General features: G+C 30.6%; 1 protein-coding gene across 2 annotated transcripts in view; it reads right to left on the bottom strand.

Moving 5' to 3' along the window:
• The window catches only part of Usp32 (Ubiquitin specific protease 32), a 115,965-nt gene that overhangs the window by 23,290 nt on the left and 67,274 nt on the right, over positions 1-25,401 (bottom strand). For both annotated transcript variants that reach the window (XM_043050113.3, XM_043050112.3), the window contains 8 exons: positions 21,856-21,961; positions 21,235-21,338; positions 16,186-16,430; positions 12,417-12,568; positions 4,455-4,611; positions 4,156-4,319; positions 882-1,046; positions 34-224 (listed from right to left, as the gene is read on the bottom strand). In XM_043050113.3, the coding sequence (XP_042906047.2) occupies positions 34-224; positions 882-1,046; positions 4,156-4,319; positions 4,455-4,611; positions 12,417-12,568; positions 16,186-16,430; positions 21,235-21,338; positions 21,856-21,961 (1,284 nt within the window). The remainder of the gene's footprint in view (positions 1-33; positions 225-881; positions 1,047-4,155; positions 4,320-4,454; positions 4,612-12,416; positions 12,569-16,185; positions 16,431-21,234; positions 21,339-21,855; positions 21,962-25,401) is intronic.

Below are 25,401 nucleotides of genomic sequence, written 5' to 3' on the forward strand. Positions count from 1 at the left end.
AATCTACTAAAACAAAAAGTAATTTACTCTTACCAATCTTGTGCATGGTTTGATACTGCAGTTTCAGAGGGAGGCAATGGAGACACTAGTCGAGCAACTTGTGTCCACACTGCTTGGTATAGGTCTTGATTTGTAGTCATTTCGTGACACGGAAGAATTAGAGGAAGTCCAAACAAGGTGGGTCGACACTTTTGACTTGAAAGAAAATATACATCTTGCCTTATCTGTAAAGGATTTGGCATGATTATCAAAAGAATATTCATACACAACTTTCACAGAAAAACTCTAAGGTAAATTTGAAAGTATACACAGCATATCAGTTAAAAACACATGCTAATAAAATTGGTGAACAAAACACATTAATAAAAGAATAAAAAATAAAAATTAATAAACATCAGTACAAAATCTCTATTACTCCTTGAAGAATTTACTACCGCAAGCAATCAAACACACACAATATCCAGTTGCTTCAAATTTTTATCTTTTGCAGGTTTTTGCCCTGATTTTTTAAGCTCTAAATTCCCTGAGATTTTCAGTTTTTCACTAAGCAGTATGAGCCCTCTTAACATGTTAAAATAGAAAAATTACTTCAGTAAAGGTATTAATTTTTTTTTTAAAAGTTCAAATAAGAGTTTTAAGAGCAGCATAGAGATAAAAAATAGGTATAATAAAAAACCTCTTAAATGAATAAGCTCGTATTTCATGAAATTTTCTCTAAAATTTAAGAGTTTTGATAACAATAATATTATTTAATATTCTTTTATAAAGTTTAAAACAATGTTAGAGATGAAAGGAGTTTTTTTTATTTATTTATTAACAGATTAAGCTCTTACAACTTGATCAATGTCTTTGAAAGTTTAGAAAAGTAGTTGAGTTTTTACCATTTTTCTATGATAACCAACAACAAAATTCTTCTGATAGAAATCAGAATTGAATTCTCCAGTTGATGAATTGCTAACCATACTAGATGACATATTTGATGTATAATTTGGAGCACCCCCTAAAATCCAAGGACCCTGAGACTGTTGAACAGGTGGACTGTTCATCTGAAAATGATATAATAATTAGCATTTATATATCAAAATGAGTGGAAACATTATGCAATCAAAGGAATATGACCAGTTTTTTTTTTAAATGCTATATAAACTGTTGCAACATGCTTTCATTTTAGAAATGCATGTTTAATATGGAATAGAATACTGTAATACTAAAAATATAACTATATACATATTAGTAAGACAGAAAGCAAAGAAGTCATTATAACTGAAATGTTTTAGAATGATTTCTAGGTGAAGTAGAACTATAATGTTTTCTTTATTTCTAAGAATAAATTGGAAATTTTTTTTTCAAGTTACAAAAATTTTTTGATTATGAAAATTTAGTAAAAAATGAATGAAATGCGGAAAAATGTAAGTAAAATGTGGACGAAAATAAAAATAAAGCTGACACTGGGAGGAGGGAGTGTGCTCCGTGTAATACTGCGATATATAAAAACATAACTTCCAACTACGCCATGAGATATTTATTTTATATTAAAAGTGGCAAGAGCATTTAGTGACATTTAAATTGTTCTTAAATATAATTTACAAACATCTTTGACCACTACTATATTAAAGAAAATTAAGCAATATATAAGGTTTAACAATCAACATTTTAAATGAATTGCCGGTCAATCATTTTAAATTAAAACAGAAGCTAACTTTCACCTCAGTATACTTTGATAGATAATTGATAACAGTTTTAGTCACTTTGACTGCTTTATTTAACAAATCAAACTTAAATTGAATTTTTTCGGCAGCATCGATTGCATGCACTTTGTGCTCTTCTATCGAAATAAATTAATCTTGCAATGCACGACAGAAAAAGGACACAAGTAAACGAAAAGAAATATGTGCACAGACAAACATACAGGGATGTAAAAAAGAGGAAATCCAAGAATATATATATATATATAAACAAAAATTTGACAAAAAAAGTGCGATTTTTAAACTTGCAAACCATGTGATTATAAATCCCAATATGAGGCTTTTAAATGACGTGAATATGAAACTCTACATCGAGTTTAAAAAATGGATTAAAAAATTGGATTAAAAAATGGATTAAAAAATTGGATTTTAAGCTCGCGTGAATACAAATTGCTACATAGGGTTTTAAAAGCTCATAAGTACAAATCACGATATTGTTTTTTTTAAATCTCGTAAATAAGAATCGCAATCAACAATATTTAAATCGCCTGAATAAGAATTGCGATGTTCAACTTTTAAATCAGGTAAATATGAAAATCGATGTTTGATAATAAAAGCGCGGTTTTAAAAATGCATAAATACAAAACATGATATTGGATTTTTAAATCTCGTAAATAGGAATCATAATGTATGATATTTAAATAGCGTTAATAAGAAGTGCAATGCGAAACTTTTAAATCAGGTAAATACAAAAATCGATGATTGATATTAAAATCGTGTGAATAAAAATCGAGATATTTGCAGTCTGGACTTGGGATCTCTAAAAGGCTTGTTTGTATTGTTTTTGTTTAGACATAACAAATAAAAATTTACAAGATTACTTGAATGAGCAAATAAATATTTTCACCGCAAATCCACCTCTATTTCTTATTCTCTTTTTTTTTCACGCCAGAATACAAGAAGCAGCGACATCTGAATTACGAAAATACGAGCTATTCCGCCGACGGATAAAAAATACGGAAAATCTTATTTCCTGTGCGTGGAATTGGAAAAAATAGCTAATATAAGTAAAAATGCGGAAGGGTTAGAAGCTAGGACGTAGTTTGAATTTTCTGTTTATCTTTGAAAATCGTAAATAAATATAATTATTTCACTTCAACGACTGAATTTTTTAAAAAAAGCGGGATATTTATAAAAAAGCTGAAATTCGAGACAAAACAAATCTTATCCCTGTATAAAGGTCAACCAATTTTATCCCAAGGAAATGATTTTTAGAGAAACTTCAGAGGGAGGAATAAGGACTGCAATGATTTCGCTCCGTGGAAAATTAAATTCCTCATAAAATATTTTAACTTGTGCAAAAAAAAAAAATTTCAGCGGAAATTAAAGGGAAAATTGGAAAAATCTGAAAAACAAGCGAAAATCCGCGAATCCGCAGAAGAATCTCATCACTGAAACATAGAAACAGTCAAAAATAAGAATTAGTGGAATCGAGAAAATTATCACTTACGGATGCGCAAATTCGACATGCGTCACACCGAAGGAGGAAAACCCCAGATCAAATATTGACAGCCGAAACGAAAATGCTTAGAACTCATGACCAAATACCTCGTTCTTTCCGCTTGACAGCGGTTGTCGCGGCATCTATGCACGTGTCGAAACTCTACCCATTTTCTCCTGATAATCACTCTCTCTCAGAAAACTACTGCAGGGAAAAAAAACTTCGTTACAAGTACGGATCGAGTATCGTTCGGGCTGCTCGAGTTTCTGCGGTTATGGGGGTCCAGTAATAATTACACACCCCAAAAAATTATATTTTTGGAGCATTGTCGAAAATTTTAAAAATTGGGAGGGAAAAAGCGGATTTCTGCTTTTCACGGAAGTCTTTCATCCCTGAAATATGAAGATTTAAAAATTAGGACGATATATTTTACTAATATATTATTAACGAAAAGAAGCTTGATGCACTTTCTTTTTAAAATTTTGATTGTGAATCAATGACAAATTTCGGAAATCAAACTTTAATTCGAAAGATAGAAAGGTGGTCTTGACATGCTTTTGCATGCACTATGCAACACTTATATGAATCAACATTTGTCATTTTTATGCAAAAAAATAATATTAAGAAATGCCAAAGTTTTAAAATATTATTTAAATCAAAATAGCTTAAAAAAAAGAGCTCCATAGTTCGGGGACCAATTACTTTAATTGCAAAGGAAACAAAGTAAATTTTTTAAAATTATTATCTCAGTAAAAGAGGACATAAATTATAAGCAGCTTCGCAATAAACAAGGTCATACTAAAGAGAACTATTAAGTTTAAAATTAACATTTTCTTCAGGTTGTAATTAAAATCTAAAAATTTGTCAAAGCTAAAAAAGTCCAATTTAGTAACTTCTTTCACAAAATATTATTTTTTTTCATAATGAAAAAGTGATTTAAAAATGTAAGAGACACTTATTTGAACTCACCTGAGAATTTGTGCTATCACTGTCAGAATCTCCAACAGAAAATATAGATTTTCCTGGACCATCACCACATTCTCGTTCATTGCTAATTTTGTAGGCATCCCCATTCAAAGTGACGGCAGGAGCTTTCTTGAGAATGGGTGAAGGAAATACTTTAGAGGAAGAATCTAGATAAAAAATAAAATGGCAATTCTTTACTTTTAAAATCAAACTTATCATGGTTACATATTAAGTACTCACACAATCAATAAAAAATATGCTTACTATTAATTAATACTGTATAACTAAAAAAACAATATTACCTGACAAAGGCATTCTTTGGATTTGAGTCAAAGTATGTGTTTCTCTAGTTGGCCTCGCTTCTTCTTCCATGACATAATCTTGTTGAAAGTAAAGCTCATAAGCATAAAAGCTACTACCACCCACGATTCTGATTCGATTATCATCTAATGGTATACTCTAAAAAGTAATTTAAATTAAATATTGAGAAAAAATAGACAAGTTTGAAATCCATACTTTGACCCTCCAAGCATTGAATCCCTGGGTAAAATTGTACAGAAATTTTCCAGCAATGCACTCAGTCAATAGCATGGAGAAACCAGTTTTTGATACAGGAAAAAAAAAAATTTGGAACTCAGAGGATTAAAAATATTGTTGAAAAAAGAAAGAATTTCAAAGTAAACTTAAGTTCCTAATGTTAAAAACATTAATATTTTGTAGCAGAAATAAATATCCTGAAATGCAATATAAGATACAGTGTAAAGTCGCGTATCCGGAATCGGTGGGACTTCCAGAAGTCCGTATAATAGATTTTTCCGTATAATACACCCCCAAGGTAAACAAAGCTTAAAATGAATTAATAAACGATCTGAATCTAAGAAGCAAAAAATAAATAAACACTATTTTTAAGGGGAATAATGTTTTAGCATTAAAATATCTAATCAATCAAATATAAAATATTAGAAAAAAATATTATTGCTGAAAATATGGAAACCGAAAAAAATTTAACAGTTACGAAAATATTAATCCGCCATTTTGAACTAGAACGATTCAAGCAGGAAGGGGAAATTCTGGAACAAAGCTTAAAATGATCTTAATCTAAGAAGCAAAAAATAAATAAACATTATTTTTAAGGGGAATAATGTTTTAGTTTTAGAATATCTAATCAATAAAACATGAAAGATTAGAAAAAAAATACTATTGCTTAAAATATAGAAAACTAAAAAAAATTGACATATGAAAATAATAATCTGCCATTTTTAACTAGAATGATTCAAGCAAGAAAGGGAAATTCCCGTCATTCATTAAGGTGGGTAGATGGAGGAGAAAAATTCATTTCCTCCTTATTTGTGAAAGAAAATAAGTGTAAAGAGGAGATCATTTAAGTTGAGGGTGGGGAAGTAACAAATTATTGTTTTCTCTCCTATCATTGGCTATCAATCAAGCATAAAGGCGGGACACGCTGATCAGGTTCTCTTTATTTTTTCTTTTATGACTGAAAGAATCTGCTAAGGAAAGAATGTTACCCCCTTTTTCCCCCCGCCTCCTAAATATTACATGGTATGGGGAAGAACGAATGTTTTGTTTCTCAAGGACGTGTATCCTTTTAGACCTATTCAAATTTTCCATTCTGACTCCCCCCCCACCTTAACGCTTGCCCCGTTTACCCTTTTCCACAGTATTTCTTCTTTCAATAAAAAGATTCCAGGAAATGCCTCTTTTACTAGCCACCTGCATGGGAAAGGAGGGGGGAGGGGACTCAGTTGCGGTCTTTTGAAAACAAATCTCCCTCTTTTTCCTACATTCCAAGGGAGGAGCGTCACTAACGGTCACTCAATGGTCTTAGTAGATCTTCACTTCCCCTTTCTGGTGATTTATGGGTTCGATGCATGAATCAGAGGTTCAGTGCAAGCTAGAAAAAGAGAAAATGTGTCAAAAGATCTTTTTTTTTTTTTTTTTTTTTTAAGGAAAGGGGAAGATGGAGAGATGTTTGTTTATTTTGATTGTTAAAAAGTGTCCGGGAAATCGACCCTTCCGGGAAAGGGACGTCCGGATATGGGACGTTACACTGTATTTGTATTGAAAATTTATGAGTTTTACATAATAAAAATGATGTGCAAATAAAGAAATAATTGTTTAATAAGTTATTTATTTTTAATAATTTTTAAACTGAAAAGTTATTAATATCTCTTTCTCTCAAAAAAAAAAAGGAATCAATGATATTTACAGAAACTTTAAAAAAGCTTATGCAGGATAGCACATTAAGTTAAAGAAAATATAGAATTCTCTAAATAATAAAAACAAAATTGTGTTTTTACAGAATCGGTCATTCAACTGCAAAATAAATCAAAATTTAAACATATTCTGCACTAATCAAATTAAATTAACATCAAATTCTTAAAAAATAGCATTCAAAAGAAAAAAATTTAAAATATTAATGCAAAATAAAATCATACACATACAGCCCTTTAATGAGCAAAAGTGTATTTCACTAAATTAAAAGCTCTAAAAATATTTTATTTTTTTAAAAAAATAATACTTTTCCCACTATGATGCATTTGGTATAGGATTACTCAAAGCCTGCTTCGGTAACACAAGTATGATAAAAAAAAGAAAGTGCTCTAAATAGTTAAACTGTATCATTTGACATCACTTGGAATTTGTGCTAAGTTCTTGGTTACACAAACTAAAATTATGTGAAAAATAAAGTTTTCAGGGTTCCAAAAACCTCGGTTATTAAGAAAAAACCCAGCCCATATGGGTTTTTTCAAGAAAAAAAACTCAATTTTGGCCAGGGATAAGGGGAATTTATTAGGTTTTTTTCATAAAAAGACTCTTCAGAAGATAAAGAGTTTTTTTCAAGTATATTCTACATGCATACTTACATATATACTAAATATAAATATTGCTTGATTATTACCAAAAGTATTAATAAAAGAAATGGTAAACTATTTTAGTTATTTTTATGCCTTCTAAATGTATAATGAATTGCACAACGATGAAGTTACAAAAATAATTCTTTGTAAAATATAATAAATTGTGTGATATGATTTAATTAAAAATGAGGACCTAATTTATTTTTAAGTAAACGAATGGAATTTCCAGAAACATTGTATACATTCATGAAGTGAAATTCACATATCTTTTTGCTGCATACGGTATGCTCATGTGCAATTTTTCAATGTATGAATCTTTTATGTCTTACAATGTACAAAATAATATCCAATTTTATCTTTATTGCACATTTTGCTTTTGAAATGAAAAATAATAAAATTTAAACATTTGTTTAAGCATTCCCAGTATATAATTTAGGATTTTAATGGACATGCAGTAATGCTGCCTAAATTTAATAATTATGCGATGATGAGCATATCTCTTAAGAAATAATTATATGTTCACTACATAATTTAATCTTTCGTTTGTAATTAACAAAATTTTTATTAAATAAAATATTAGCAAAGAAAAATAAGATTCATAAATATTAAATAAAAAACATCTTTGATACTCAGTAAAATGTAAAATATCAACTTAATCTCAAATCTTATGGCAATTTTGTTGAACTAAAAATATATCTTTTTATTGAAATATTTAAACACAACAGAAACTATTTCTGCTTTTAAGTCAATAAGCGATTTCACAGTTTGAACTGAACTAATCAAAAACAGTTAAGTAATTAGATGAGATGTTTTGGTTTTCAACTGATGCTCTAAATTATGGTTTTGTGCCAAGTACTATGTTCTATATATATTGTATAATAAATAAATACAAAAAGATCGTAATCATGATGATAACATTAATTTCAGTTTTTTCGATTTGAGTATTATAAAAGAAGAAAATATCTGCTTTGTTGATTTATACGATAAAAGAAATGAATTTAATTTTAATATTAATAAACTAATTACTTGGAATTCTAATGTTTCTAAGAACATCTCTTGAAATACCATTTTTAATCAAATGAACAGAATTAAAAGAATATGTAGTAATGCTTATTTATCCAAAAAGTATTTGACACACTCCTTCAAAATTTGATAAAAAACAATGGATACCAAACTAAAGTAATTAAATTCTATATTAAATCATTGAGTTAATTATATATTATTGTAAATAAATTTACTAAAAAACTTCTTTGTTAATTTATATAATTTTTGCCATGTGCAAATCTATTTCGGGCAAATCCGTTGCTAAAATTATGTGCAAAACAGGCAATTCATGTTTCTTTCTCTTTTCTATTTTATTTTATTCTTTTCTTAAATAAAGGTTAATTTTCTACAATTATCAATTTTATTTTATATTTTATAACCGTCGTTGAACAGCCGACCCAATTTCATGGGTTTACGACTACTTACGTTCAACTCCGTAGCCTTGTAATTTTGAACCAATCCAGAAGACAAGGAAACTCCTGGATCAGTACCCCCAGAGGTATTGATTTGTTGTGGGAACATGGAGGACTTTGAGACTCGACAGATTTAACGTGCATCAGTCACCATTTACTACATGGGGAGTCTTCGGCCGGCGAGGATCGAACCCACGACCTCTTGGATATGGGCCCAGCGCCCTACCGACCAGGCTATCCCGGCCCTACAATTATTAATTGTCAATTTCTTTAAATTATGCAATATAATATTACCTTACGCACATCCATTTTCGGACTCATCCTTGGTAACTAACAAATGAAGCGCACTTCAGTACTGCAGTAAGAACGCACTATAATACAAAACCCCTCTATTTACACTTTTACCTCAATTTGCGCTTTTGTTTTCATATTTTGTAATCGGGCAATCTTGTTATGAAAATATTTTAAATCATTGTTGAAAAATTTCCCGTTCATGTAAGTTCATTTGAATTCGCTACTCGCTTTATAGATTTTGCTTTATGTTTTATTCTGTTTTTTCTTTACATTTTATTATCTGATTTTATGTGATATTTCTACTTAATGCGTTCTATTTTATTTATTGTAAATTTTTTCGTAAATTTTTTTTCAGTACTCCTTACATTATTGTATTGACATATTTTGCTTTGGCTATGCTGATACAATATTAGAAAGCACTCCTTTTTGCGGATATAATTATGTGAGCTGATGAAAAGATTATATCTTTTATTTTTCCAGATTTTTATTATTTTTTTCTTTTTCCCTTTTTTTCATTGTTCTGTAATATTTTTCATGTTTTCTGTACATTTTGAACTTATTTATATATATGCAAAAGGTTCAGTAGATGGAAACAGGTCCAGGTACAGTTAATGAGGTCGAGTTTACAACAGAAATTTTAATATAAAATGGGACTTTTTTGGTCTAATCTTTTAAAACACCCATTAAAAACAATTTTTTTTTAATGAAAATTTATTTCGCATTCTTTGTCCAAAAACATGTTCATCATGGAAAAATTGGATGCATGTATATCTATTGATGTATTTGAACAAACTCTGTAGGGTTCACAATCAATATAAATTATATAATGTGTACGCATATCACACATAATTTGTATGCATGTTGCACAGAATGGTAATACAGTACAGAACCTCATATCCGGAAATCAGAAAACCGGAACGAAATTCGATACATTTTCCCGCCATTTTTTTAAAAAATAGTTTTATTCCCCTCATAGATTTTAGGATTTTTCTTTCTTTTTTAAAAGATGTTCACTTTACCATCATTTCAAGAATAATCATTATTGAACACCTGTTTTCTTATCATCTGGTCTTTAAGCAGGGGGAGTCATCATGTCTGTTGATTGCTTAGTTGTTTCCGAATCTTGTTATTTCCTACTTTTTCTTATTTTTTAAAAAATTATCTGTCATTTCTGCTATTCCCCCTTTGAACATAGTGACAGCCAAAGAAAGGGGGGAAATGATTCAAGGTCAAGTACAGTATAGGACCCAAAATCCAGCACTCATGGGACCGACAAAATTCCGTATTTCGGAATTTGATGAATTTCGGATCTCTTCCGGAAATTCCAATATGACGCCCACATATTACGATACTTCAATTATGCTGTTAATTTCAGAAAAATAAATAAATTTAGCAAAGTTTCGATTGTAGATTCTGATGGGGTGAATTTCATACTGCCCCCATCATAAGAAATTTCAATAATTAAAATAATATATTTCCTTAATTAAAATAATAATCTATATAATGTAATCAAGAAGAAATAATTCAAGATGAAATAATCCGAATCCTCCTAAAAAGAAATAATCATTTCTTCTTTGGCACGAGGTTTTTTCTTTTACGCAACATTTTGTTTTAAGGCTCAAAGACGCTCATGTCTCTAAAAAAAAAAGAAAAATATAAGCTAACAAGGAACTACAAAAAAAAAGTAACAATTAATGCTAAGAAACTAACAATGAATAGTTACAAAAAAGAAGCAAACAACTAATAATGAAAAAAAATTAGTTAACAAGTAAAAAAAAAGTGACAGTTAATAACTAATAGAAAGATAAATAAATCGAATAAAAAAAAGCAACAAAATGTATAGAATTCATTTTGTACACCACATGGTAGTTTCAATGTCAACAGGGTGTGGCCAATTTATGGTCAAACAGGAGAGGGAAATGTGGGGACAAACCAGTAAAGCACTTGCACAGCTGTCAAGATTGATTGATCAGTTTCTTGGAACTTGCATTTCTTTATTTTGTTCATTGGAAATGCAGATGTTTTTACTTTTCAATTTCACTTTATTTTAAACTGCTTTAGGAACAGATGTTTTGTTTGACAAAGAATATTTTTTTTCATGCTTTATTTTATTTTTAAAAGATAAAATATTGTTACTTACTTCAAGAGAACAAAATTCCATATAAAAAGAGAATATGACTGATTTTTTTTTCTCTTTCTCAAAAATTTCTTTAAAAAAAAAAGAAGGTCGGATTAAGTGCCGAATTTCGGGTCCTGCCGCCGGATTAGGGGTCCCATACTGTATTGCAACTGTGACCATTTTTCAATCCATTCAATTTGAATGGGGTGTGAGGAGGGGGCAGAGCTTGGTAGAACAAAAATTCTTTTTATTATGTCAGTTTCTGTGTCTGCTTGCCAATTTATGTTTAACTGGAGTAGAGGAGAAATAAAATCGCTCAGCTTAATGAGGAATAAGATTGTGATATGCGTGTTTTTCCTTCTGATTTTAATTAATGTTTTAGTGAAATGTTGAAACCCAAGTTAAATTCTTCTAGATAGTAATTGTGTGCCAGAATCACGTCAATAATGTCGCAGAACGTTAGAGAGCTTTCTGCAGAAAGATTTTTCCTTTGGGAAGTAAAAAATTTTAAGTTTCTTTTCTGCAGAAATTTTCAAAAGATATTTTTTTCATCCAGAATTATATTCAAACGATGTCTTTCTAGCGCATAAGAGGAGGGAAAAGAAATGCTTGCGATTTTTCTCTTCTCATTTGAGAATAATGAAGAAAAAAATCGAGTTCTTTTTTTCTCCTGAAATTTTTGAAGGACTATTTTTTCCCCCATCCAAAATTATATTCAAACGATGTCTGTCTCGAGCATATGAGGTAAAAGAAACACTCGCGATTTTTCTCTTCTTATTTGAGAATAATAAAAAATAAAGAATAATGAAGTAAAAAAAATTGTTTTTCTTTTCTCCAGAAATTTTTGATAGATTTTTTTTCCATCCAGAATTACATTCAAACGTTGTAAATGTTTGTGATTTTTCCAATTTCATAACGAAGTAAAAAATGGAGAGGATAGTTTTGTCCTGACACAGACAATGACGAAATAGAAAAAAGCGGTAAAAGATGGAGCCCATCTCCCCCCATTTTTTTTCTTCTTCCAATTTACCTTTTTTGTTCATTTTGTATTAAGCCTGTATATATTTTTATTTCATTATTTTTTTTCCTTTTTATCTTATTAAGCCTATGTGTATTACTTTATCGCTTTTTCTTCTTTTTTAAATATTCTAAAAAATATTTTTTTTAAGTAGGGTTTGACAATAAAGAAAACGGCGTTTTGTAGCGATTCAGTAAACCGGAAAAATCAGTTATCCGGAATAGCGATGGTCCCAATTGTTCAGGATAATAGGTTCTCTACTGTATATTATAATTTAGCAATATTTTTCTTTTAACCGTGCACTTTATCTTTTTATGTATTCAAGTCATTTGTTCATAATTTTGTTTGCAAAAATCAGATTGCTGAAATATGTTTCATATTAATTTTGCTTAATGTAACATTAATTCATATAATTTTGTATAAAAAGTTATAAGACATTTATTTGATTATAACATGAATGTGTCATTGAATTACATAAACTGAAAGACAAGGAATTCTACCTTAAAAGTTGCTTCTGACACTTCAGTCACGAGCAATTGCTGAGGGTTTAAATTACAAAGTTTCCCCAACTGTTGCTTAAGAGCAGTATATTTGTCATCATGATTGAGCTGAAGACCATATTTCACTGGTTTGCTACCATCCAAACGTATCACTAAAGTTGAAACATTAGAATGAGAATTCTATTTGCTTTTCAATAATCATTATAATGTTACGATGAAAAATAAAATAAACTTCAATATATCAATAAAAAATATTATAAAAATATTAAAAGTAAATGTTTATTTTCAAATGCAAAAGAGATCATCATTTGAAAGCTAATTTGTCAGAAAATAGAGCACCATTAAAAATAATGAAAAATAGGAAATTTCTGCATTTTTAAAAACTTTGTAGCAATTGGGATCAGGGAAATGTCTAAAAAATAATAAGCTTTCAGTATATTTTATGCAATAAAAAGCAAACTTTGTACTTCTAACGATAAATTTAAGTTCTAATACTGATTACATTTTACTCATGGAATTAATTGAAATAAAGGCATGATATAAAAACATTAAGTCTCTGAAATTATTACCTTTGTATTTCTAGAAATTTACAATAAAGAAAAAAGAGAGGGTGTATACTTCAGGTTTTGTATAAGGAAAAAACAGTACATATTAAAGAAATACAAATAAAGCAAAATACAGTTTAAGCCCCACAAAATAAATTTTTTTGACCAAAATCCTCGCAAAGTGGAGATAAGGGAAGTAAAGTTGGGTATCAATTCGATTATACGATTTAAATCACTGGTTTGAATAACTTCATAATGAGTTATTTGAATAACATAATTTGTGATTTGATTCAAATAGTGATCGAATCACTTTATTCTACAAAGATCGGAATCATATGACTTTAATTACTTGATTCACAACATAGAATCCAAATAATTTTATTCGAATCCTTCATCCAAATCATTAGACTTGCATCACTGATCTGAATAATTTAATTCGAACGACTGTTCGGAATCTCTTGACTTGAATCTGTAATCAAAAGCACATGATTCGAATCAGTGGTTTGAGTCACCCGATTCGAATTTGGCCCTTTCACAGAGCTATTTTGGCGCACACCGAGTGTTTCACTGTAATTTGTCTTATGTCCCACTTTTGAAAAAAAAAAATTTATTGCATAGTCACAAACTTATTACAGACATGCTAAGAGTAGAAATGCAAATATTTTTGAACATAAAATGTGATATTAGAACAATCAAAGGCGAAAGTATAGCATAAGAACAAAAAAAAAGTTTAGTATATGAAAAATTAAAGACGAAAAGTACTAACCATCCTATTTTTTAGAAACAGCACTTTCAGAAGAAAGAAAAACAAAACAATTGAAACAGGAAACAATAAAATCTTATCTAAATTAATGCAGAGCCTATAGTCAGTTGATCAGCCCCCTTCTCGGAATTTAATATTCTTAAAAGTTGGGAGGCAGTAAAAAGAGTAACAATAATTTATATACTAATAAGATCACACCTTCTTCTGACAACAGATATTCCCGGCATTCTAAATAATTCCGGACAACTTTAGCTCTTGAGCAACACCCATGTAGTCTAGTGTTCATTTTATTTTTTTAATGTTATTCTTTTTTACAAAATAGGTAGTGCTTATGACTACTATCCAAGTGTAACCCTGCAACCTAGTAATTTTGAGCCCAACACAAAACAAGAGAGCTCCGATATCAAACTAGCTTTTAAGGAGAACTTTTTGATTAAAGTAATCCGCATTTGTATTAGATGAAGAGGAAAACCATGAAAACCTCCAGTGGTTAGCCCAACAATAAGGGAATTCTAATCCAAAATCTGTCTGCCACTGAGGATATTTTAAGTCAGCACTGTGGTCGATCCTTGTTAAGCTATTATTGGCGCACATAGTAATGCTAAATTAATTGTGATTATAGGAAAATAATGTACTTATACAGCTACTAATGGCTTTCTACCTCTATAAAAGTATAATTATTTTGAATTTCGTACGTTAGAACATTACGTTTCAATTAAAGTAAATTTCCGCCTTTTCTCTCCTTCAAATTAGTCTGGAAAAATCTTTTTTTTTTTTTCACAGAAGACATTGCACATTAGCCCTTCAATTGTGATTACGCGATCAGTAAATTAAAAAATAAATTTATTTAAAAGGTCAATTTTCGAAAAGCCATATTTTAGGATTTTCGAGGGTATCTTTATTGTTTATATTATTTAAGTTTTGATCTTTATGATACAGTGTTATAATTACAAAGGAGTTTTGAACTTCATATATCATTTTTGATGCATTCTATTTAATCCATCATTTCTGATTTGAGTAAACCCTTTTTAGCGTGCTTAATTTGCAATTCATTTTTTCCTTTTTACTGCTATCAATAGTTTTCATGGTTAGTTACAAATGCTTTCTAGAATTTTGATGTTTTTAATTTGATATTATGACTCAAGGATTTCAAATTTAAATGTTCACTTTTTGAAGTGCTCAATTCGTGAGGATTAAAACCCTTTCTTATTTTTTTTTTCTTTTCACATTCCGTTATTTTTAATTCGATGTTACGACGATACGCAAGTTTAAGCAATACATTTTCGACAAACTTGATTTGTGACAATTTCATCATATAGTTTATTATGACTTTATAATTTTTCAGCAGCTATCTATCAGTTTTTCAAATTTCGATGTTTTCAATATGTTATTACTACACAAAACTTTCTAATTTGATTTAACACTTTTTAACACACTCCGTTCGTAATGATTCAGTTGAAAATACACACTTTTCAGCCATTTCCACATGGTTTTTATTCTTATGACACACAAATTTAGCATTTGAATTCGATCTCTTTTGAATCTGTTTTTGACATGCTTGATTTGAAACTACTCCATCGTGAATCTACGTTGTTTGCTGATCCCTTTTCTGTAGTTATTGTTTTCGGGAGACGTGACCAGTAGACATCATGTAGTCTGAAAATCCTTAAAATGACGAGTCTATAATCATGGGAATACAAATCACAGTGTTTGATTTTTAAATCGTGTGAATACGAATTTTAATGTTTGGTTTTAAAATTGCAAATACGGATCTCACGATATTTGATTTTAAAATCGCCTTAAAACGAATCACGCCGCTCGATTTTTTAAATCATCTGAATTGTGATATTTAATTTTTAAAAGATGTGAATGTTAAACTCAATGCATAACTTTTGAATCACGTAAATTGTTATTTGACATTAAAATTGCGCGAATATGAATTGCAGTATTGGATTTCAAAAATGTATTAATACAATCATAATACTTTTAATCGTGTGAATACCAGTTGCCTCATATGATTATTTAGCCCCGAGAATATGAATCTAGACATTTTATTTTTAAATCACCAAAATTTGAATCTTAATGTCTAATTTTAGAATTAAGGGATTTGAGAAATGATAATTGATTTTTTTAAATTGTGTGGATATTCCTGTTAATTTCACAAAATTCTGCTCTTGTAACTGTGTACGACCCATATTTCTAACTCAAGACGTGGATGGAAGCTTGTTTGGTCAATATTTGAATTAAACTATTGCTGGGAGCATGTTCGGTACAGAAAAATTTAAATTTTTATTGACACCAAAAGTCAATTATTAGTAATGTTTCTTAATTTATAAAAACTTGATGAGCAGTTTGTTAGAAAAGAATGACAGTTTTTTGTTAGACCAAACGCTTCCTAAAAACCAAAAATTTTGAGGAAAAGAATAATTAAAAGCATCTGTAAAAAAAAACTATTACATACCAACTATTTCTAGATGTATACAGGATTCCATTGGAAGGGGCAAAGATAGGTAGTTAAAAGGATCAAAGCGAACACTCGTATGACCACACACTTTGCAAGTGACAGTAGATTGCAATTGCCCATGAAATAAGTCCACAATAATTGATTGTTCTCGGCGAACATGATTTTCCCATGCCTCAAAAGCAACTTCTTCATCAGGTCTCCCGTCACTGTCTTTCAGACCTGAGTAAGGCTTTTCATGAACTCTAAAATTAAAAAAAAAAAAAAAAATTATTGAAAAAATACCTTTCTTTTATCAAAACATACTCAAAAACTCAGTGAAAACAACTGAACAGAGAAGATTTTTTTTTGCAATAAAAAAACTAACAAAGCAAATAAAACTAAACATGGCCAAAATATCATATGATATAAGAGCAGTATATTTAGTAAACAAGAATAATTGCAGCCAATATATTAAATAAGGGAACTGATCCCTTGTCTAGCACAGCAGCTGATCAGTCTGAGAAAAACATTTCTAATAGGGTGTGTGAGTGCCTCTAGCAGCTACACAACTTTTGCATCAGCATTTCATACCATTTAGCAAAGTCCTCATCAATCTCTATGGCAATCACACCAACTCTTACACCAAGGCATTGTTGAACTTATAGATTATTAGAGCTGGTCAAGTTGCAATTGAGCATTTAAGGGTGTTCCATACCAGTTCGAATGAATTAAGGTCATGAGCCCCTCCAATCATTGAATATTTTTCGATTGGAGATCTTTGCGAACGGGCATTATCATCCATAAAGATGAAATTTGGCCCGCATGCTAAGCGAAAAAGTCTCACATAGGGTAGAAAGATTTTGTCCTCGTACTGAGAACCTGCCAGTACCGTTCAAATTGGAGCTTATCAAGAAAGAAAACCTGCCCACGATCCTCCTCTGTTCTCAGCAGCATGATAACTGTCCTTTTTGTGGTTCACAGTCAAAGGGATGAAGACTACAGACTATCAGGCGTACAAGTCACCTGAATTAAGTCACTAGGCAACTATTATATGTGAAATGGATGTTCCTGTTGCATTATACAGTTTGTGTCACCATCATGGATCTGTCTCTTTGGCTTAAAGTCTCAAATAAATATCTTGAGCTGGAGTTGTTTTCCTTTTGCGACCTTGATCAGATAGGGGACTGCTGTTCTTGTCTCGGTGAACCGTTTCCACAGAGTTGACAACACATCTCTCAAAGCCCTGAGGTCCTTAGAACAAATAATTTGCGATTGGCACACCTCAAGTCGTCCGACTATCCAACATCTTGTGGCATCCCCTAGACAATGACGGCGGATCGTACTAATGAAGGGTAAACAAAGAACTTCAAAAAACATAGATTGTGCTCAGCTACGATATTTAAAAATGTCCTTACGCTACAAGCTATGGCAAGCAAATGAGGTTTCATACCCAAACACGATCACAGCACCACTGGCTTATGACATCGCAGGCTACATTACATGGTAGAGGTGTCCGCGAAGAGCTTAACAATCATCTGATATTTTATTTAAATATAGCCATGACTTTTTTAAAAAAAGAGAAACGTTTCTCCCTTTAATTGTTTTCATATTTTTGGAGAATCAGTAAAACTTACTCATGAAACTGTACTGGCAAGAAACAAGCTACACTGAACATCCATAAGTTAAATCAATTGGATATTATGTAGAAGAAGAAAAATTTTAGATTTAAAATCAGCTGCTTAATGATATCAGAATCAGTTTAATGGCAAGCAACAATATTTTTTTTTAATGAGCTGTACAAACTATATACAGTCAGACCTCGATATAAGGTCACCCTAAGGGAATCGCAAAAGTGACCTTATAAGCGGGGTGACCTTTTAACCGATTCATTAGCAGTTCGTAACTAAGCATGTAAATAGTACACATTATGATTTTTAAAAATGGTATTACAACCGAAAAATAAATATTTAAGCCAAGAAATTAAATATATTAATATTTAAGTTAATAAATTAAATATTTAAGTCAATAAATTTTAACAAAACTAGTAAAGAATTAAAGAAAGTTAGATTTTTTTTTAAAAATTTAATTTAAAATAAAGCTGTTTACAGATTTTCTCAAAGTGTACATACATACATTACATCTTACCTTATTTAAAATAATCATTTATGCAGGTCTGTCTCGTTTTTGGTTTCATTTTTCGAACAATGTTTTCTAGATTTTGTAACTTCTCAAAATGTTCCTCAGCTCCCTCATGGTTTGTAAAAAAATTTCGTAAGACATTTATTGCATTGAAGGCTTCCACTTGGGTTACAACTACAGTCTCAGGATCACTGTCATTGTCCTCACTGTCCACAATTTGTGAAACTTGTGAAACAATTTCAGAAATTGTAGCTTCAGAAGTGGTGGCAATTTCCTCATCAACCAAACCATATTCAGCCTCCCCTTCAATGGCATGGCCACGATTTTTCAAATATTCCATCAAAACAGATAGAGGAATATCGTCTTCTTCATCGGTTTCGTCATCCACGATATTCAGTGAACTCACGAAACCAGCATGACGAAAACAATTCGCTATGCATGTGGTGGACACCATGTTCCAACTTTTGTGCACATAGAAAATGGCATCCAAGACAGTAACGTGAAACTCCTTTTTTTGGTCGATGGCAGCGATTAAGTCCTTCAGGAGGAGCTTACGATAGTTCACTTTTAGGTTTTGAATAACTCCTTGATCTAATGGTTGGAGAACGCTGGTCACATTGGGAGGCAAGAAAACAAGCTCAATCGAGGCTAACTGTGCGATGTTGGTATGAGCTGTGCAATTGTCTGCTATGAAAACAACTTTTCGCTTCTTCTTCGCAAACTGCCTGTCTAAACGCCGTATTGTTTTCTCCCAAATGGCGATGGTCATCCACGCTTTTTTGTTAGCGTCGTAATCCACTGGTAAAGATTTCACGTTTTTAAAGCAACGTGGCTTTTGGAATTTACCAATAACAAGAGGTCTCAATTTTTCAGAGCCATCCATATTGGCCCCTAAAAATACTGTAAGTCTTTCTTTACTTTTTTTGCCACTTACACATTTCTCATTTTTGAAAGCTAGAGTTTTTTCAGGTAAGACTCGGAAAAAAAGACCACATTCGTCGACGTTGAATACATCGCAGGGCTTATACCGTTTCAAGATGTCATCTTCTAACACAGATTTCCTCCAGTCATTTAAAACAGTTTCGTCAGCACCTCCGGCTTCACCGCATACTGTCTTGAAAGTTAAAGCATGCCTTACTTTAAATCTCTGAATCCATCCATTGCTCGCCATAAAATTAGGTTCTCCCAATTCCGCGGCTATTTGCAGAGCTTTTTCTTTCAGTACTGAACACGATATCGGAACATTTTGAGCTCTAGCCATTTTTATCCATTGGAGAATGGCTTCTTCAATTTTCTCATAAGGGGAAAAACGCATTCTTTTTCTTTTCCCATTTCCAATGCGATGAGAAGACAGAATATTGTTTAAGGTGGTGCGTGGTATACCACGTTCTTCCGCAAAACGTGCTTTTGATAAATTTGAATTTTCAAAATCCTCAGCGATTTTTTCTTTCTCTGATAGAGTAAACGTCTTTCTCTTTGCCAACATGATGACACGATGAGAGAGGTTCGAATGAAATTCTTTTATCTGGTGTGGTCAACAAATGGTCACGTGACGCGATGGGAAAACTTATCTTTTGTTCTCGCCCGAACGGCGAAAGCACCCCCCCCCTTCCCTGGAAGTATGGACAGGGACGAGCAATTACTGGCAGTGAAAGCTGGGGTTCTTTGTGAACTGGGGGGTGGAAACTCTCTCCAGGTCCAGGTGTGTTCGTTGGCTGCAACATTTTCCTAGAACTCGAGAGGGGTAATCGTCTTGTAAGGAAGTTAAATAGGCTTTTGTTAGAAAAGAGCTTTCCTCGCCTCAGATAAAAGTGACCTTATAAGCGATAAAGGTTTTTGAAACATGACCATATATCCGATAATCTATAACAAAGAATTCCTATTCAGTGAGCCCGGACTTTGGAAAAGTGACCTTATATGCGGGGTGACCTTATATGCGGATGACCTTATAGCGAGGTCTGACTGTATTTAACAAAAAAGCTAAGGTGAATCCCAAAAAGTATATTAAACTGAAAACTGCTTTCACATTTGAAATCTGGAACCTTATCTGTATCAGTTCACAAATTGTATGCATTTAACATGACATATAACATATATTACCAGTAAATTAGGGAAAATATACTAAAATAGAACTGTTAGAAAAACTGTGTTCATATTTTATACCAATTTTAAATATCGCATCAGAAAACTATCGGTTGTGTATTTTTAATCTTTTTATAGAATTGTACAGCCTTGAGCTTATAGTGAGTTTTTCTACAGAAACATAATTAAAAAAAAATTTTATAACAAATATTTGTAATTTATTTCCTTAAATCAGTTAAGATAAAAGTTTTTGCTTAGCTTTTAATAACCAGTAACCAGGATAAAAATAAAACATTAAAGCAATAAAAATTTATGGTTATAAAAATCAATTCATAAAAATTTTTTTAAAAGATTTTTAGTCATATGATGAAAAAAAACATTTATTTTTTTTAAAAGGTAGTATAACATTGTTTTTGATAATTTTTCTACCTTAATTAAATTTAAGAATTTTCAAATTCTTTTTATACAATAGATAATATTTATATCCATAAGAAGCAAATGAAACAAGATATATTTTTTTCTAAAACTAAAATACATAGAAATTTTTTCTTCCTACATTCAATATATTCCAGTTTTGTTAAAAAGTATCTGAAGTAATATTTATAACAGTATGGTAAGGTTAAAGAAGGATGTCTAAAATTTATTTTTTAAAAAAACATGTCATACATTTTTTGAAATTCATAGTTTTTCACAAATGTCACAATGTATCCTATAAAATTAGCTAAATCAAATCAAATAAAAATAAAAAACTCTTGATTGTGTGCTTATTAATGAAGTGGTTGTAACAATAAATTATTAGGTCTAACAAAGCAAATGAAAAAAAAAATGACAGATTGAAATGCATACCTATTTAAATCTTCATGAAGTCCATCAATTAGAAAAGCCAATAATTCTTGTGAATCATGTTGCTGAAAACCATTAAAACGTGGTGCATATTTCCCAATTGTAAGCTGTATTGGAAAAACAGATAAAATTAAATAATATATGCTGTTATCCTTAAACAATTTCTATAGATAAAATATAAGTATTATATCACTGCTGTAATTACAGTTAAAAATTAAAATTTTTCCGCTTCGTCCTATTGGATAAACATGACATACTGTTAGAAAGAGTTTCAAAACAGACTTATCCTGCATTCATCAGGATTTTAATTGGCCAGGAAAAAGAAATGGATTAAATATAGAAAAATGCATTAAATATGATAATATATTTCATAAAATGTAGGTAACTTAAAATTGGAGATGGAAACACAATTAAGCAATTAAGGTTTTGATAACTTTCTCTACTCACTAGAAATTTCTTATTACAATCTAAAATGTTGCACAATTGAATAAGATTTCCTTTATTAACACTGCTAAATGGTTTGATACAAATGAAATATACCATAACAAAAACGTTTAATACAGAAACAATAGATTATTAAAAATACTGGGAAAAAAGACACTATTTCAACTAAAATTAAATTACCCTCAGTTTTAAAGGAGCTATTGTTCGAGAAGTACCACTCCATAAATCTTGAACAAGATCCCCATAGCGTTTTGCAATATGGCCTTTCATTCCATGCTGATTTATCCTGTAAAATAATTATCAAGTTTTAAATTATCTGTCAAATCTATTAAGTGATATAATCCCTAAAGTAAATGGTGTTTTTATTCAATTTCTTTATTGAAAAAGTAGGATTTTTTTCTATTAACAGAATTATCTTTGTCTTTTTGCAATATTTAACCGTTTGTGTGGTCGGGCATACTCTGATAGCAATTCTGAATAAGTTAATAGTTGATAAATACAAAATTTTGGAATTAACATAAAAATTAAAAAATTACACAAATTGAATTTTTTATGCAGACATCTTTTAAAATTTCCCTACAATGTGTATAACTTGATTTCGTTTAATTACTTTTTCAAAGATTTCGTTTAATTACTTTTTCAAATAACACCAGATTTTTTTTACAAGTTAATGTAGGAAATGCACGTTTAAATATTTATTAAATAATACCCAACAAAATTACAAAATAATCATAATATCCAACAAAATTAATTTTATAAGTTCAGTACTCTGCTTCAACTTGTGTAATTTAGGATCCACTTACATGACAAAATGAATTCAGCATAAATTAATAACATAATTCAGCATAATTTATTTTCGTTTCAACACTTCAAAAAGGACTAAAAAAATACTGAAACATAAAAATTCAAGAAATTAAAATATCATTACATAGTTTATAAAATGTCTTGCATCACTTTTTTTAAAGTTAGGAAGCATCATTAAATAACAAACTAGAAGGCATAATTTTTTTTAAATACTTTAATATCCTCATATTTTACTGTCTCTTTTTAATAAAATGAATAATAAGATCACATAATTTCAAAATCAAATTTAGGTCAAATGTTTCAAATTTATAAAACTCCAGTTAAATAGACTAATACAGGCATGAAAGTGGTCGAAAATAAAAAAAGCTGAACTTTTACAACGTAGGAGGAGGGGGGGAGTGTTCTATGTAATACTGTGATATCGAGAATATATATATATACAGTAAAACCTCATTAAGTCGTCACCCGGATAAGTCGTCACTCTGCTTGAGTCGTCGTTTTCCTATGGTCCCGACTAGGACTGGGCTATAAATCGATATATCGCGACATATCGATTTAACGCCTATATCGGCAAACCGATACAGCAACTTTCATTCCAAGCGATGCATCAGAAATCTGATTTAAGCCGTCGAGTGAAGAAGACGATATAACGATATAGCGATACACGCAAGGACTTTCTCTTACGTTCCGATGCCAACTCGCGCTGTGGAAGACGATATTGTTTCGTTATGTTGAGACGGTTGACTGATGAGCGGTAGAATCAGAATCACTTTTGAGACCTTATATCGTTATATCACATGTTCGTTTTCGCACCTTCGCGATTTTAAATCGTTTCTTGTAGATTATTTTCAATGGGATTAACTTCGTGATCGCCGTCTTAACCTTGTTCTGAACGCAATCTATTATTGAAAAGAATTTATAAAGAAAAGTTTCTTCATTAATTAGGTAAGTTTTTTATTTATTTTCTGACAAAACTTTTTTTATATTTTTAAATGTGAAAATTATCGGAAATCTAATTTAAGGCACCCATAAGGAATTAAATTACAAAGTAAATAAATTTGTTAGGTTATTTTTTTACTTTCTTTTAATTTATTAAAAACCTTTCGGATAAAACTTCTAATAATTTAATGGGCTTCTATTACTGATTTTAAATTTATAAATCTTGAGTTTTTATTTTTAGAAATAAAGTTAAAACAAAACTTATTTTTTGGACATAAGTCAATAAACTTTATTTGTTCAAAAGAATTTGAAGAGCTTGCGAATTTTATTCATTTCTTTTTTTTTTTTTTATCAATTACTACTTCGTTTTATTAGAGAGTAATTAAGGGTGTTTTAGGGGTTAACTTAAATTAAGACTGCTTATACCTTATAAACGATAAAGAAGTGCAAATATTTCATTCTGTATCTACACACATTTTTTCAATAAATATTTTAAGTAAGATTTGTACATCTTAGTCAATTTATTTAATATCTTTCTTTAGCAAAACATATATATTTTCAAATTTATAAATTGATTTAAATCAATATGCGTATGAAATCTTGATAGAAATCTGACTTTCTGTGCCTTAAAGTAAATGAAATTCAAAAATACTATATCGCGATACATCGCTATATCGCGATGCAAAACTGACGATATATCACGATATATAATTTCTAATATCGCCCAGTCCTAGTCCCGACTAACCCTCTTTTACCCGTCATCGAATTTAATTCTACTCCGTATAACTCGTCACCCCAAAAAATGGCAAACCTATCTTTTTTCGCACTTTTGTATACAGTTCTGTTATCTTTTCAGACCCGCCCCTCTCACTTTAAGTATCTCGGGGAATTTTTGACCACCCTAAAAGTTCGCTCTACAGCTGTGAGCATTCCTTTCCTTTTAGGGGATTTGGATTCTGGGAATTTTGCAAGCCAATCGTTCAAAGTTCTCACTTTTTGCTCCGACTCAGTCGAGTGTAGACATTTTCTTTATTGTACGTACTTCAGTGGGACTTCATTTCATAGCGAGTAAGCCCCGCTATAAGGGCCATTTTTTTGCTTACAAAATTGTGATTTGATTACGTTTCAAAATGCCGGGAAAATGAAAACTTACCTCGTTATCTCTTAAAAAAAAGGACTTAATTGCAGTTTTTGAAAAGTCAAATGTTTCGAAAACAGCTTTTGCCAAAGAACACAATACTCTGAGAACTACTTTAAGTGATATTCTATCATCAAAGCAAACTATTGAAGAAGCAGACTGCAAAGACAATAGAAAGAGAATGAGGAAATCAAAGTTTGACGAGATCGAGGAGATTTCAGTTTAATGGTTAAAGCATGCAAAGATCGTAAAATGTGCCTATTTCTTCATTCATTCTTAAAGAAAAAGCGATGGAAATTGCTAAGGAGTTGAACATAGAAGATTTCCATTGCAGCAATGGTTGGCTGGAGCGTTTCAAAGACAGAAATTGTCTTTCTTTAAAAACGATTTGTGGGGAAGCCACAGCTGTTGATGGTGATGCTATAGAACATTGGAGGAATCAAGCACGTTGGTATAGTTTTTTCATGGGGGGGGGGTGTTTTGTGATTGAGGAATTTATTATCTAGATGTAATTTAATTAAACCAGTTACATACATACAAGTAAACTCTTTTTGGTTTTGATAAACTAATCTAATACAGAAGTTTTCACTGTAAGCTTCATTTAAAAGCTAAATATCACAACCAGTGATCTAAATGAAGATCAAAATAAAGACAAGCCATAAATGTCGTCGATCGCTTCCCTTTGGTTGGGAGACAATCGAAATTCAAATAAAACGAACATTAAAACAAAACCACCGTCATTGTCAAAAACTCCGTATAAAATATCAATAAAAATTCATCTGTTCACCGCAAATTATAACGCGTTTAAGCAGGCAAAATAATATATTTTAAAAGATGAATTCTTT

The sequence above is a fragment of the Parasteatoda tepidariorum genome, chromosome 2 (genome assembly GCF_982258835.1).
Source record: "Parasteatoda tepidariorum strain Cologne lab strain chromosome 2, Ptep-v5.0, whole genome shotgun sequence".
Lineage (NCBI taxonomy): Eukaryota > Metazoa > Arthropoda > Arachnida > Araneae > Theridiidae > Parasteatoda > Parasteatoda tepidariorum.